Here is a 16,071-nt window from a genome sequence, read left to right as displayed (position 1 = left end):
ATCTGCCATAAAGTAAAATATTGTTGATCTGATCTGATGCTGTCGATCACGTGATCGTGACAAAGGCCACAGATGTGTACAAACATTTTTAATGCGATAATTGTTCTTCAGTCAAATCAACACGCAACAACAGTCACAATTCTGCTTTAATCAAAATTATTATTATTTTTTATTTGGATCTATTTTTAATTATCTCTACATGTACATTTAATAAGCCTTCATTGGATCATCACTTCACATCACCTTCATGGTGACCGACACAGAGCCGACTTCATCTTTAAAAACAGGAAAAGAAACAGCAGATGAGACATTGTTTTATCATAGAAATAATAAAGGTTTTTCCCTTATTGATCCCAGAAGATCTATAAAATGGAACCAAACAAAAATCAGCATGTTCAGCACATTTCCATTCCATCGTTCAGTCGACATGAAACACACGAGAGATCCGGCTTCAGGTGCGTGCGATCTCCTCCTCAGGTGTGTGAGCTCATCTGCACTTCCACCTGCTGCTGGAATACACTCATTTAAAAAAAAAGTGTATTAATAAATGTAGTATAAATGAGGCTATGAATGTGTTCCCTTTACATAAACCCTCAGAATATATGTAGAAATAAAAGCATAAATATCACCATGAAACTTTTATGATTTTTTGTGTAGTGTACTTTTATGCAGTTTTATGACATGTTATGTTTAAATATGCAAATGAAGCGTTACGTAATGGGGATTTTAGTAGAAATCTACAGACGCAAACACACAGAGTAATAAAATAAATCTAGTGTGTGAAAAAAAGACGTGCTACAGAAGAAAAAAAACAATCTTGATCAGTGCATGAAAAACAATGTTTTGCATTTCGATGAGGACAAAATTCAGTAAATGTATCCAGCAACAGATCACATGTTGTTTTTAACAGGTGGAAACAAGATGTTTGGTAGCAATTAAAGCCAGAGTAAACAGAGTTTATGGTAAAATAAGTTCATCAGACGGCCTCTAGCAGCTCTCATGAACCCGAATAGCCCCAATGGGTTCAATGGCCCCCCAATGAACCCATTGGGGGGCCATTGAACCCATTGGGGCTATTGGGCCCAAACCTATTGGACCCACTGGGGCTATTTGATTGCTATTTGAATTTGCTCATGTCCCAAACCATATATTCCACTTCTATATTACTAATGGTGTTTCTATACATCCAAATACAGCAGTTTTGGGCTTTTTTTTTCATAAAACAAGCTATGATTTACAGTTTAATATAACAATCGCTCAGTAGTCTATTAACTATTCTGAAGTATAATCTATGAACTTTAGGCTTCCGTATCCTTTTTGTTAATTAGCTTCATAAAATAAAACGCGTCCTCCTGCATAAAATCAGTTCTCTGATGTCTTCATGTGTTATCCAGGAATCTCTGGATCATAAAACAACAAAATAAAAAGTTTTCCAGATTTGGCCGAATTGTGGCCTCGACGTGACAAAAATATTAAAGATTAGATTCCTAACGGATGTAAAGGTCCTTTGAAACACATGAAAAGAGGGAAAAGACGAGGTGTAATATTATTATTATTCTACATTTAGTTCCTAAAAGGCAGGTTGGCTTCAGACGTTCCACGCAATGTCCCAGAAGAGCGGTGCCGCTTTCTGCGTGACCTCCTGCTGGTGAGGAAGTGAGGTGACCGCGTCTCCTTCCATGGAACGAGCTGCAGGCGGGAAGCAAACAGACAAGTGAAGGATATTATCTTCCTTTTTTCATTCGCTTCCATACGTGGCGCCTACATTACCCACAATGCAACTCAACCACCAACTGCATGTAAACACGGTTGTGTTATGAAGCAGCCACAAAAGGCAACTTTCTGCACTTTTGCAGCAATACTCTGTAACATCTGTAAACAGACTTTGGTGAAGCATTAAAGCATTTTGGGGCTCAGAAACAGTACCACTTTAGTCCACAGGGGGCGCCAGAATTATTGCCAAATTAAAGGTCCTTGTAGTAACTTCAATTTAAACTAAAGCCTTTACTTTTAACACTTTGAAAAAGTGAAGCAGAACAAAGATTGAGAGGGTTTAGTACAGAGAACATTCAGGCGAGGTCGCATTGGGCCCAATAGCCCCAACGGGCCCATTGGACCTATTGGATTTTTTTCATGTACCATACCATATATCTCCTTTGTATATTACTTATGTTGTTCAATACATCCAAATACAGCAGATTGGGGCTCTTTTCTGTCATGAAACACGCTATGACTTACAGTTTTATATTGGTTTTAAACTTCTACACATGTTTTCACCTGAACCTAACTAAGTTAGTTCCTCGTGCTAAGCAGCACTTACTGGGGATGCAGGTGATCTGAGGCTCTTCCCAACGGCCGCCGGGCAGACACTTGATGACGGGATTCCTTCTCTGCACATAACCGCCCTCACAGTAGTACCGCACCTTGGTGTTGGTCTCGTAACGCAGCCGCTTCTTCCCGAACACCTTCGCTCTGGGAACACTGGGCGGCTCGCTACAGGACGCTGCGAGACAGAGAACAATAGAGGGAACCTTTGCAGGGTTCTTACGGTCATGGAAAACATGGAAAAGTCATGAAATTCTAAAATATGTATTATTTCCAGGCCTGGAAAAGTCTTTGAAAAAAAGAAAAACCCCAACAAGGTCATGTTAATGTGTTATATCCATGTGTTCATGATGTTCATTTACGCTGAGTTTGAAATAATGAATATGCTTTTAAAAGACAGAGGCTCATAAATATAAGCAGGCATACATACAGGCATCTATATAAATGTTTATTCTTTCAATCAAACTATTGGCTCTAGTTCATTTGTGTCATTTAAAGTGTACTGTATGCTTTGAATCCTCATTATTAGTTTAAATACTACGTTTTATCACTTTTTACTGTTTACACACAGATTTCACACAATGTTTGCTCATGGACATTTGGTTTAAGTCATGGAAATGTGGTTTAAAGTCATGGAAATTTGATTAAAAGTCACGGAAATGTGGTTTGAAGTCATGTGAAAGTCATCAAAATCTGGTTAAAAGTCATGAAAATTTGGTTCAAAGTCATGGAAATTTGGTTTAAAGTCATGGAAAAGCCATCGGTCAGAATGTGTGTGGACCCGGCTGTTGTCTCTTGGACCAGAGGAAACATAAAGAAACAAGTCCTTCAAAAGGAACTCACACACGCCCTTCTTGCAGGTGTAGGACAGGTGGTAGTTGCACGGCACGTCGCTCCAGCGGCCGCCGTCGTGCCACACCATCACCGCGCAGTCCTCCCCCGACAGGAAGTAGCTGTCCGGCTGACCGCGGTACCAGTTCTCGTAAAGCTGCCGGAGAGAGAAAGAGCGACACACAAAAAACTGACTTGGACCGACATGATCGATCAGAAGAAGTGATCGGTTACTTAATTAAAAAACTCTCAGCAGCCGAAAACAAAGCGGCGAACGCTCACCAGAGGGCTGCCGTCCGACCAGCGGAAGTCTCCCTCGATGGTCCGGTCGTTCAGTCCCACCCACTGGTACTCTTTGTATTTGTCTGAGAACGACAGACGACATAAAGCAGATTACAAAAAAGTGTCCGGGAGGATGGTGTTCCTCAGGGTTCTTACCGTTGACGTGGTCCTGCTCCTCGGGCGTCATGACGGACAGCAGGTGTCCTCCACTCAGGCGGCAGTGCTGCTCCGCCGCCTCCCAGCTCTGCCTCTTGGAGAAGTGGCGGTAGCAGAAGCCCTGAAACTTGTCCCAGCCGGACTCGCACAGCTCCAGGTCTGAGGGGCGAAAGACACACAAGGGGTGGTCAGGGGGTCTCTCTGCAGGGGGTCTGTCTTTCTGCAGGGGGTCTGCCTGCAGAAGGGTCTCCCTGCAGGAGGGTCCCTCTGCAGGACCAACACTTATCGTGCTCATCGAGTAGAGGCCTCCGAACCTGTCTGGCACAAGTCTCCCCCGTAACCGCTCAGGCAGAAGCACCTCGCCGGTTCCCCGTCCACACAGGTTCCCCCGTTGGAACACGGGTTCTCCAGGCAGGAGGCCGCCGCTGTGGAGAAGAGAGAGAACCTCACAAGCTCCTTCAAAACGACTCAGAAGAGACCCGAAAATAACCTAATATCATCTCTTTTACCCAGTGTTTGCCACGGACAGTTTCATGTGTAATAGTATCCTCGTCAAATATAACTCCATACTTTTCCACTATAATCAACATTATCTCGTTTAATATGCCTTTTTTTTATTGTAGATCACTTCTTATACTTTTTATATTCTTAATCTTTGTTGTTGTATTTTATTTTAACTCTATTTATTTACCTAATTATTTTTGCACTAGTGTCAGATGTATTTCTTAAACACCTAATAATTGTTATTATATTATTTGTGTATGTTTATATTTTACTCTCCTTATTATATTGTTATGTTATGAAACTCTGGGACAACAATGTCCTTTAGATTAGTAAAGTTCTATCTTATCTTATGCAGTCTTACTATATTCTTAATGAATCTGAATAGCTAGAGCGATAGATAGATACTTACACTTTAGTACTAAACATTAAGTATGAAAAATACTCAAAATTATATTACATATTTCTTTAAACTTGATTCTTTTTGTGTCCTGCAAATTCACAGAGGTACTTTTATCAACATTGATTATTATATAGTTATTATAAAAAAGTTTATCATCTGTGTTATGTGTCTCTCCCGCCTGATTAATAACAATGTTTTACACGGAGTCACCAGCAGAGGGCGCTGATACATCAGGTACCAGGAACCCTGTGCTCCGTTATTAGATGCTCAGGACGTGAGGGAGACAATGTAACATTTGTATCAAAATACTGAATAATATATGTATATAATTTATATTTATATATAAAACAATAATTCACTAAATAAATGTGCATATAAAAAACTGCTCTAACTCCGCGTACAGACACGCGTCATACTTCTCCTGGCAGCAGACACCGCGGCCGCCGGCCTGGAGGCCGCCATGGCAGAGTGATGCGGGTACGCGGTCACATCGCTGCTGTCGGCGGTGAGTGGCGGACCGGTGGCGTCCTCCTCGTCCTCCTCGTCCGGACGCCACGTGCACACTTTACCTGGATCTGTGCTGGCCTCCACCTCACCTCCTTCAGATCCATGTTCTGGAGACAGTGTGGATTATTAGGATTATTTCTATAGACAGTAACAAAAAAAAAGCACTAGTGACCGTCTTAACAAGTTCACATATTTTGACCAATGGATTTTCATGACTTTTAACCAAATTTCTATGACTTTTAGCCAAATGTCCATGATTAAAAGAATAAACATTCATTATTTCAAACTCAGCATAAATCAGCGTCATGAACACATGAATATAACACATTTACAGGATTTTTACTACACTTTTGGGGTTTTATTTTTCCCAAGGAAAATATATTTGAAAATGGAAATAACCATTTTTAAATCCCATGACTTTTCCAGGTTTTCCATGATTGTAAGAACCTTGTGTGTAGGAATTGGCACCACCTGGCGGCGGGGTTACAGATTGAAGACCGGTTGAGAACTACGTTTGCATGTGAAAACGCAAATGGTCCTATCCAACTAATTATAAACCTGGTAGTATAAAGACCACAAAACCCCACACGGGAGGTGAATGAGTGAACTTCAGTAGAAAACCTTTTTCTTCAGACGAACCAAACGAAACGTTTGAGGACACGTTGCCGGCATTGGTCTGAGTCATGACCTCTTGCTCCTTCAAGACGTCGGCGCCGTCCTCAGCAGCGGGAGGCTCGGCGCTGTATTCCAGATCGGAGCGAGACTCCTGCAAGGTGGAGGAAGAAGGCTCCGGTTCCCAACCGGGCAGCGTGAGGGTCCGATGAGGAATCAACGTGATCTTTACATCTGATGGCGGATCGGTGGCGTTCTCGTCGTCGGTGTGGTCCGTTAAGAGAGTTGGATTCGTTGACGGCAGTCCAGGTTTTCCCTCTGGGCTTTCTCCCAACGCATCACCCGATCCCTCTCCGCCATCTTGCTCCACCCCCACCGGATCATCCCTGTGTGTGATATTTTGAGTCGCGCTGAGGAAAACGTTGGAGCCTTCTCCCAACACCTCCTGTCCAAGTCTGTCCTGGAGGACGACCACCGATGGTTCGGCCCCTGACGAAGTGTTGTTTTCGGGCAACAAGGTGGTCAACTCCAGGGGGCCACCGCCTTCAACGTCCGCGGAAGTCGGCGGTGGGGTTCCAGATGTAAAGGGCGTCGAAACCGTGACCGAATCGCTGGAGTCATCTGTGACCGCGATGACCTGCACTGTGGGGGGTTCTGCAGGATAGATGGGTCCATTCTGGCTGGTCGGATCCTCCGAGGTGCCACTGGAGTCCTCGTCATCGTGACTGACGGGGATGGACGACTCCCTTGTTACACCGAGGAGCTCCGGGGTGGGTTCGTGAGCTGCGAAGAAACAGGGTAGTCGTAAATGATATCGATCTTTTTCTAAGTCAAATACAATAAAATGCAAGTCCCAGACTTTTAAGTTCCTGGGAATCGGCATCCCCAATGACCTGCCGAGCATCTCCATCCTCATAAGCTCATAAATGGCTGTGTGTCTAAAGGAAACCTCGGGAGGCAAAATTTCTGGCAAAGGTTTTTGTTAAGCACAGCATTAACTCCTCCCACTTTTCATGAAATACAGCTTCTGTTGTGTTTGTTTTTGTAGTCTCACCTTACTTCGTAGGAAAAACAGTTTGTATTTTGTTGACAATGACAATAGATCCCAAAGGTTTAAGAAAAGATTGTGTTTTTTTGTTAAAATAACTACGGAAGTGGCTTCACTGATCTATGCTAAGTTCTCGCCACGAACAACGCTCTCCGAGGTTGATCCATCCGCTGACCCTTCTACCCGCCAAGCAAATTTGATTTGGTTTGGATATCTGAAAATTGCAGTGCAATAATAAAGTTTGCCTTCTTGTTTGACTGTGCTCACACACGCTAATGTAATGTGCTGAAATGTCCCGATTGCAGTGATGCAAGACGTACTTAGATTAGCAATACCACAGTAAAAGTAAAAGTCCTGCATTCAAAAGTACGCCCTCACAGGGCCAGAAGCAATGGAGGAAACAAGAACATCCTACTCTCAGTATTCCCTGTACACTTACCGGAGGTGGGGACCAGTTCAACGGTGGCAGTGGTTTCCATACCAGTCAAACTTGGAGTCACAAAGTTTTCCGGTTCTTCATTAAGAAGAGGATTAACACTCTCCCCTCCAGACTCTTCTGTTGGCTGGTTCCCAGACGTGCCGTTATTAACAGACGGCGTGGTGGCGCGATCGTCCGTTTCCTCGTGGCGGGGCGATGTAGTAGTCGCCTCCTCTGGGTGCTCAGAAACACAGTTACAGGTGCTCGAGTGGACAAGCTGTGCTTCGGAGGTGAGTTCCAGGTGGACATCTGGAGTGTGGTCCTCTTGTAAGACAGAAACCTCTGGAGAGCTGCTGGGCAGCTCATCAGCATCGGGTCCAGGTGTTGTGTGAACAGATGCTGCATCCGGGCGTTCAGTCACATAAGTATGATGCTCTGAGGGGTCTGAATGGTCTGAGGGGTCTGAGGTCTCTGAGTGGTCTAAATGGTCCGAGGGGTCTGAGGTCTCTGAGTGGTCTAAATGGTCCGAGGGGTCTGAGGTCTCTGAGTGGACTGAGTGGTCTGATGGGTCTGAGATCTCTGAGTGGTCTGAGGGCCCTTTGCTCTCTGGCGTTGCCGCATCAGGCGTGGCTGAAGTGGAGTCTTCATCAATGGTTCCTACGCCGTTGGCCTTTGGAGAAGTGGTTGGAGGTGCGTGAGATTCTTCATGATCTGTTTTTTCTTCAGGAGCAGACTGATGGGACTCTGGGAAGATGGCCTTCTCTAAGACCTCCCAGGTGTCCTCCTCCATGGGCAGGTGCTCCTGGTGCTCCTGGTGCTCCTGATGCTCTTGGTGCTCTTGATGCTCCTGATGTTCTTGGTGCTCCTGGTGCTCCTGGTGCTCCTGATGCTCTTGGTGCTCTTGATGCTCCTGATGTTCTTGGTGCTCCTGGTGCTCCTGGTGCTCCTGATGTTCTTGGTGCTCCTGGTGCTCCTGGTGCTCCTGATGCTCCTGGTGCTCCTGGTGCTCCTGATTCTCCTGCTGCTCCTGATGCTCCTGGTGCTCTTGGTGCTCCTGATGCTCTTGGTGCTCCTGGTGCTCTTGGTGCTCCTGATGTTCTTGGTGCTCCTGATGCTCCTGATGCTCCTGATGCTCCTGATGCTCCAGGTGCTCCTGGTGCTCCTGGTGCTCAGCTGGAGGAGTGACGGACTGATGGAGTTTGGTTGTCAACAACAGTTCCTTGTCATAGCTCAACGTCGGGGGCTGAGCCTCCACGGGTTGTCGCTTTACAGGATTGACCGTCTGGGCGTGTTGGACCTCGTCACCTTCCTGTGCTGTTGCCTCGCTCATAAGGTACTCCTCCTCTCCAGGATTAGTTAAGAAAACAATGTCCTGGCCAATGTCCTCTGGCTCAGTGGAAAGAAAATCCTGAGGAGATTCTGTGTAAGCGCCGTTATCGCCTGGAATTAAAGAGCAAAAGGTACAACATGTTATCTGTATAATGTCTAGGATTTTAGTTTAAAAAAGAACTTCATTTGAGTAAACAAGTGAGCACCTTCAACATTATGGAGACTGATTGTAGTATTTTTGGTTATAGATGTCAGTTTCTCTCAATAAAAAGGAGCCAAACAGATTCAGAGGCAACGTGACCGTAATTGTCCAATAAAAAATGTCAACCTTAAATCTTACCAAATAGCAATCTATAACCAAAGTTTGCAATCATTTTGATCTCGAGACCCCTAAGATTCATCCTGTAACCCCTTTGAGGTTTTGATCTCGGTCATTGGGACGCACAAAAACAAGCCAGGAGACTGAAATACAAGACTGTTGTCTTACTTCTGAAGCAGTAGACGTCGTGTCGAGTGTGAACCTCGGGGAAGCCCGTCTGGTTGCTGTAGCGGTAGACAGTTCTGACCCCCGGTTCGCCTCCACCACAGCGCTCCCTGGGGGTGACGATGGGGTAGCGGACGCTGCCGTCGGCCAGCCAGCCGGGACTGCAGAGGTTCAGTCCGTCGTTCCAGGCCGCGTACAGCTGGGCCGTGGTGACCAGCTCGGCCCCGTGACTCAGACAGTAGGCCTTGGCCTCCCAGAAGGTGAAGCGCTGGGGGGCGGAGCCATGGAACACCTCACCTTCACACAAGGAGACGGGAGTCAAGTTCTCATGATCTCTTGTAAGATGATATTGAATTTTAGTTAATCAAAACCACTTTGGTGTACCGTTGATATCCTCCACGTAGCAGTAGACGTCATACAGCTCATCCGGCTCCAACAGTCCATAGTTTCTCACTCCGGGTAAGCCGTCCATGTCACCAAAGCAACGCTCTCTTGGCATCTGGATAGGATATCTGTGTAAGAAAATGTCAGAAAGCATTGAGACACCTATTACCACCTATATTATTGGCGGTTTTAAACTTCTATACAACCATAGGAGTCGCCCCCTGGTTGGCAGCAGAGAGAATGCAGCTTTAACACATAGAGCATACACTTCTATACAACCAGAGGAGTCGCCCCCTGGTGGTCAGGAGAGAAAATGCAGCTTCAACAAATGAAGTATGGACTTAATTTATTTGGCGGAGGTTGTTGCCTGGTTTGAGCTCTTTTCTGACATGGGGAGAAATGTTTCTGTTCACATGAAGAGACCGCAAACCATGACGCTAAATAATAACAAATATCTAAGAGACTATTTGATCCTTTTTTCCGTCCGGTGCTTACCTCACTGAGTGGTCTGAGAGCCAGCCTGCATCACACTGCTCGTATCCGCTGTGGTAGGCGGCCATCAGCTGCTCCGGAGTTGCAATTTCAGCCCCGATCTCCTCGCAGGCCTCTCTGGCTCGCTCAAAGGTGAAGGCGTACCGGCTGAAGGCGTCGCGATAATGAAAAACCACCCCTGTAAAAATAAAAAGTCAATAAAGAGTCATTAGAGGCAGGAGGATGGGGGGGGGGGGGGGGGGGGGGGGCGGGATTTAGTATGCAGGTCACTATCGAAAAGTTACGAGAGCTTGAAGCAAACTTCTGCAAAAACACAATTGTTTTCATCAACCACCTATAGTGATAAAGAGAAGTTCACATGGTGAAAAGGTGCAACAAAACACATTAACTCAAGTACTTTAATTTTTACTTTAATTTCACTTGAGTATTTCAATTATATGTAGATTTCAGACAGGAATAATGTACTCTATCTGAAAGCTTCCGATTTAGTTTTTTGCACACAACATACAACAAGTTCAAGGACGGGATCTTTTTGTCCTGCGATCTCATTGGTCCCCAGACTCGTCTGAAAGCGCGTCAGATGAAACACGACGAAGGAGACGGTCAGTTCCAAAAGATAAGTTAAATCTTTTTTTTTTAATTTTCTTTTTAAAGGCAAGCAGTTTCATTAGACATCAACGACACTATTGTCTGGTATTCATATCAAGGTCATATGAGCTGTAGAATAACAACTAATTAGTGGACCCAAGGGCTTATTATCTTCCTTCACTGATTTGTTAGATTCCTCAAACATCGACCTCACCTTTGACCTTGACCTGAGCCACGTCGTCGGCGTCCTCCAGGCCCTGCTGCACCTCGCAGCGGTAGAAGCCGGTGTCGTTCTGCCTCAGGCCCTCCAGCCGCAGGGTGAGGTCGGCGGGGGAGGAGGCGTAGTGGAGCAGCGAGGCTCGGCCCTTGTAGGCCTCGCTGACCCTCACCCGGTCCCCGCGGGCCACCAGGATCTCCGCCGCGTCCCGGCCGTGGGTCAGGACGCTCCACTTGACCCGGGGGGCCGACAGCACGGCGCGGCGCCCGCTGGTGGACGGGGACGGCGGCGGGTGGGCCGGGGACACCAGGCAGGGCAGCGTCAAGGCGCCGCCCAGCACAGCCACCACGGGCGGGCCGGCGGGGATGGACACCTGCAGGAGCTTCGAGTCGTCTGAGGAGAGGGCGGTTAGCCTAGCTTAGCATAAAGACTGGAAGCGGGGGGGAAACAGCTAGCCTGGCTGTGTTTTCATTAAAGCCACAGCTTGAGATTTACTTACTCACAGTGTATATATATACATGTACATACATACACACACACACACATATAAAACCTTGTCAATATTCTGGATGCAGAGTTGAAACGTCTGTTTCTGTTCCCTGAAATCCTCGACAGCGTCCTCCTGAGAGTGCGCGTCAGCAGACACAGTGACCGACAGGAAACCATTAAACCTCAAAGTCAGAGGTCGTGTGTGCGCTGGAGGGTCGGGTGTCCGTACCTGACTCCTGGTGGCCGTTAGAGGACGACGGCAGGACGAGGAGCCAGACGGCGGCCAGCAGCACGGGTAGAGAGACATCCAGCCTGCAGGGGGAGAGAGGGAGGGAGGGAGGGAGAGGTACATGTGATACCTGGAGTTTATGTCAACAACAAAGAGGTCAACGAGCAGGAGTGTTCGGGACCGGGCTGTCATTTTATTGAGGTCGAAATAAATCAAAATACAAGACCGGCGTCAAAATCTACGTGCACAGATCCAATGAGTAATCGCACTCAGGACTTTATTGTCACATTGCAGTATTCTCATCATTTTTCTGACTATTTCTCTGAAGATAATTAATTATTAAGTTAAAGTACCTAATGAGCAAAACTTCCCACGCCAGCCGGCTGACACACAGACTGATTTATGAGCTCAGTGGAGACCGAAGAGGCGAAAACACTTTATTGACTTCACACTCTGAGCCGTTCATCAAAATCAGAGAATGCACGCAGCCGACTTTCATCAAACATTTAAACCGCGGCATTTGTAAACCGCGGCTCGGCACCTGGTTAAGGAATGCTCTCGTCCAATTACATTTCACCTCTGTTTCTCTGTGGAACAGAGAGCGGGTTAAACTCCATGGAGAATGGCCTGCTAGCGTTCTGGACGTGCGTTTCGTTGTGTTAACGTGCGCTGTGATTGGTCGGTGGTGCAGCGGCAGCAGGTGGCACCTAATGCACTTCATGTTGGATTCCATCCGCATGGAAGAAGAAGAAGAAGAAGAAGAAGAAGAAGAAGAAGAAGAAGAAGAAGAAGAAGCAGCTCAAAGTTAGAACCTAGAAACTAGAATGACTCAGACGGCACTGAAGGCACAGGTAGAAAAACCACGGCCCGCCACTGATATACATATTTATATGTATTTGTGTTTTATATATTTATATTTGGAAGTACTGCGACGAATTTGATGCGATTTAGATACAAATAAACTTTGAATAAACAAGCTATGGTGCTTGGGGGCAGAGCTTCATCATGTCGTTCAGCTCTTTGCACAAAATATATGGATGAACTTTAACGTGACGACAGAGCTCTTCCTCACTTGGACTCAACGGGCGATGAGCAGCACCAGAGGGTCCCGAGCTCAATCAATAATCCCCTAAATGAATAAACGTGGAGTCCGTGGCAGAAGCGTTGCCTCTCCTCCCGACTGAACACAGAAAGGTGCTGAACAACAGACTCTCAGACCGCCGGTGTCCTTGGAGCTTCAGCTGCTGTGAGTCAGACTTCAGGAGCTGCCGGACGTGAGCCGAATCCTGATTCCCTCAGAAGCTCAAACTCCCCGGAGGGTCGGACCGGAGCCCAGCCTCGCTAGATTTATACCATTATGACCGCTCCTTTCATCCCACACTAGATTCACTTTTTATTCTCTACCCTGTTTTTCTCTTCTTCTCTTCTGACCGGCTGTGTGACGCAACAACAGAAAGCCTTTATGTCGCCCGAAAGCTGCAGACATTGAAAAGGTCCAAATGGCGGCGAGAGGAGATTCTTCCTCACAGCGGCGCCGGGGAGAAGGAACCCGAGAGCCGCCCGGCCACCTCCAGGCCTTTCTGCTTCACTTCCTGTCTGCTTGCTGGGAAAAGAAGCAGCGAGCGAAGAACGGACTGAGACATTAAAAATGAATACACAGTCCAGCCCGTTCCAACTTCGGCCTTGTTCTTTGACGAAACACCGTTTACCAGATCAAACAAACAACAAACAAACAGGAAGCGTTAGCGTCACAATCACATAGCAACACCTGTAGCTCACCTGGAGGAGAGACGCTGACCGTCAACACCTCCCTTTATATCATAAATAATGAGAGAGAGAGAGAGAGAGAGAGAGAGAGAGAGAGAGAGAGAGATGTTGGGCGGTCCGGGACGGACCGGCATCACAAGTGGCTGAACAGTCGATGACTTCACCTCGAGGGAAAAGGCGACGAGGCCAAGAGACAATGTTAGACCGCCCGGTGAGCCAGGAGAGGTCATATGAGGCTGAGGGAGAGGGGAGAGGAAAGGAGGGAGAGAGGAGTGGAGGCAGGAAGGAGGGAGGGAGAGAGGGAAGGAAGGAGGGAGGGAAAGAGGGAGAAGGGAAGGAGGGCGGGAAGGAGGAGGGAAAGAGGGAGTGAGGGCGAAGGGAAGGAATGAGGGAGGGAGGGAGAAGGGAAGGAGGGCGGGAGGGAGGAAGGAAGGAGGGAAGGAGGAAAGGAGGGAAGGATAAAAGGAGGGAGGAAGGGAGGGAGGGGGTGAACTACATTCTTGGAGAGCTTCAGCCGCTTCGTGAGAGTTTTGGCCCGTTTGTCATTCACCAGTGTGTTTAATGGGAGCACTGGTTCTGGCTCCAGTGCACATCTTAGACCTGAACTACAAAACACAACATTTAAACTCAGCTGTGCAACTATTTAGTCTTTCATTGCGCCGGTTATAAAGACATGGTTATTGTCATGGTGACAATAGTGATGGACGCCAACAAACATGTTTCATCCAACAGAATACTTTTTGTTACAATGTGACTCACTGAAGAAGAAGAAGAAGAAGAAGAAGAAGAAGAAGAAGAAGAAGAAGAAGAAGAAGAAGAAGAAGAAGAAGAAGAAGAAGAAGACTGTGCCTGTGTTTCTGTTCTTTTAATATGATTATTTTTCAAATTTTTTATCCAATTGTATTATATTTAAGTTGTATTTAGAGATTTTTTAGAGGACTAGTTCACGTCTCTTTCGACAGGTGTCCCCCTCGGTTCCTTTCTGGACCTACATGGATTCTCTTGCTCATTTTAAAGGTCACTGATGCCGTTCACGACTTGACATACAAAACATCAGTTACATGAAGACTTTTTCTTGGAAGTCGGAATTATCGACTAATTACGTCTCTTTACGTTAGTCAGCTAGCTCGCTCGCTAACGCCACCATGATGCCATGCTACAGTTACAGCTAAAGTTAGCGAGCAAAGCTAACAAAAGCGCCACATGAAAACTGAAAGGATTAGATTTAGATTTAAAGCCTGTATATTTAGATTTATAGCCTTATGCTAGACACATACAGTTTGTGTCCTCAGTGACCTGCTTCAATATAAATCCCATACACCTTCATCATGTGTATTATAGTTTTATAGTTTTCGGAGGATTCCTGGTGCGTTTAAAGGAGATCATCTCATTCATCTCTCGATGTCCTGATTCGGCCTGTACTAAAACAAACTAAGTGTACTTAAAAGCTACTTCGAGGTACTTGTACTGACCTGAGAATTCATATTGGATGCAACTTTTAGGACAATATAGAGATTTAAACTACATTTCACAGCTAAAGACACTTGTTGCAGACTTCATGCATTAACTTAATGTCATAAATACCTTTACCTCGACCAGCCACAACATTAAAATATTACATATTTAATGCATTAATAATAATAACAATAGTAATACTTTTGATACTTTAAGTACAATCTTACTTTGATTTCAAGATGTTTTTATTTACTTGTGTTGTATATTTGTACCTTCCTGCATCACTAACTCAGATACAACTCATACATAACTCATATATAACTCATATATAACTCATACATAACTCACAACTCATATAAAACTGATGCTCATGTCTGTGGAAGCAAACAGTGAAGCTGCAGCACTAAATGCTGTGTTTTGTTTCATTTCCCGACATGCAACTCAATCACGCATTTCTTTTGATTGGGGTTTATAATATCTGGACTATGAACAAGTGAAAGGTCAAAGGGTTTGAATGTGACCACGTGCGTCAACAGATCACGTGACTGCACTTTAAAGAGTAAAGACAAATGAATAGAGCTGAAAGTAAAAGTCATCATGTGGAACAGAAGTCAGAGACTCACTTCATCTTCCTCGGGCTCAGCTCTCGCGCGCATCCAGCAGCTCGTGTCCTCGCGGAGCCTCCGGACATGCAGGTGAGGCGCGTGCGGTGCGTGATGTGCGTGGGTCCGCGTGTCCGAGTCCTCCTGCGACACACAGACAGACGCTGCCTCCTGACTCGCGTCCGAAAACCGAAACCGCCGAGAGGAGAGGAGGTGATGAGAGGAGGAGAGGAGGAGGAGGAGAGAGTAGGAGGACCTGGGATGAGGGCAGCGTTAAAACATCACACCTCCTCCTCTTCCTCCTCCTTCAGCCTGGAACATCATAATCCTGCTGAGGTTGAAGAACTGAGAGCTGAACAAAAGAAGTGTCAAGAGGATTTTTACAAAGTGGTTCCAAACTAGTCAGAGTTGATTTAATGAGGTATGCTGCACTGACCTTGATCATACATATATGAATAAATCACTATTAAAGCTGCAATGTCTGACTTTTTTATGGCTGCATTCTCTCTCCTGGCCACCAGGGAGCGACTCCTCTGGTTGTATAGAAGTCTATATAAATGACTCTACTTCTCTATTGATGTATTCCCTCAGTAAACATTGTAAACATGAGTTCATGTCTCAATCTCTTGTTTCAAGTCTTCTTCAATACAGCATGATGTTCATTTAGTAAATGATGGTCATTTAGAGTCAAACAGACCATAAAGCAGAGGAGGCTTTAGGGGCGGGCTACAAGGTGATTGACAGGTCTCTCTCTAAGTCGCTCCTTCTCAGTCTTTATATGGTCACTTCCTGTTTACCGGTTGCAAAAAAAACAAGATGGCAACAACAAAAACGTCAAACTCAAGGCTTCAAACCTCCGATGCGTTATTGTTAATATCAGCTAGTATCGCTAACCGTGAAATGCTAGAGTCATGTGTGTGACGAATGCCCACTGGACGTGGCCAAAAAGTGA

The 16,071-nt window shown here is 45.9% G+C and overlaps 1 protein-coding gene across 1 annotated transcript; it reads right to left on the bottom strand.

Annotated features, from left to right (window-relative positions):
• Positions 1-128: 128 nt before the first annotated feature.
• bcan (brevican) lies at positions 129-15,314 on the bottom strand. The gene is made up of 15 exons (XM_068569682.1): positions 15,141-15,314; positions 11,296-11,378; positions 10,575-10,970; positions 9,776-9,950; positions 9,281-9,408; positions 8,900-9,193; positions 7,105-8,523; positions 5,627-6,400; positions 4,900-5,112; positions 3,909-4,019; positions 3,595-3,753; positions 3,439-3,521; positions 3,169-3,313; positions 2,321-2,503; positions 129-1,689 (listed from the first exon to the last, which is right to left on the bottom strand). Exons 1-15 carry the CDS (start codon positions 15,206-15,208, stop codon positions 1,589-1,591), a joined length of 4,332 nt encoding a protein of 1,443 aa, XP_068425783.1. The 5' UTR covers positions 15,209-15,314; the 3' UTR covers positions 129-1,588.
• Positions 15,315-16,071: the final 757 nt, after the last annotated feature.

Source organism: Clinocottus analis, unplaced genomic scaffold (genome assembly GCF_023055335.1).
Source record: "Clinocottus analis isolate CAN_PGR_092001 unplaced genomic scaffold, fCliAna1.0.p SCAF_9, whole genome shotgun sequence".
NCBI classification, from domain to species: Eukaryota; Metazoa; Chordata; class Actinopteri; order Perciformes; family Cottidae; genus Clinocottus; species Clinocottus analis.
This window is presented reverse-complemented; position numbering and strand designations above follow the sequence as displayed.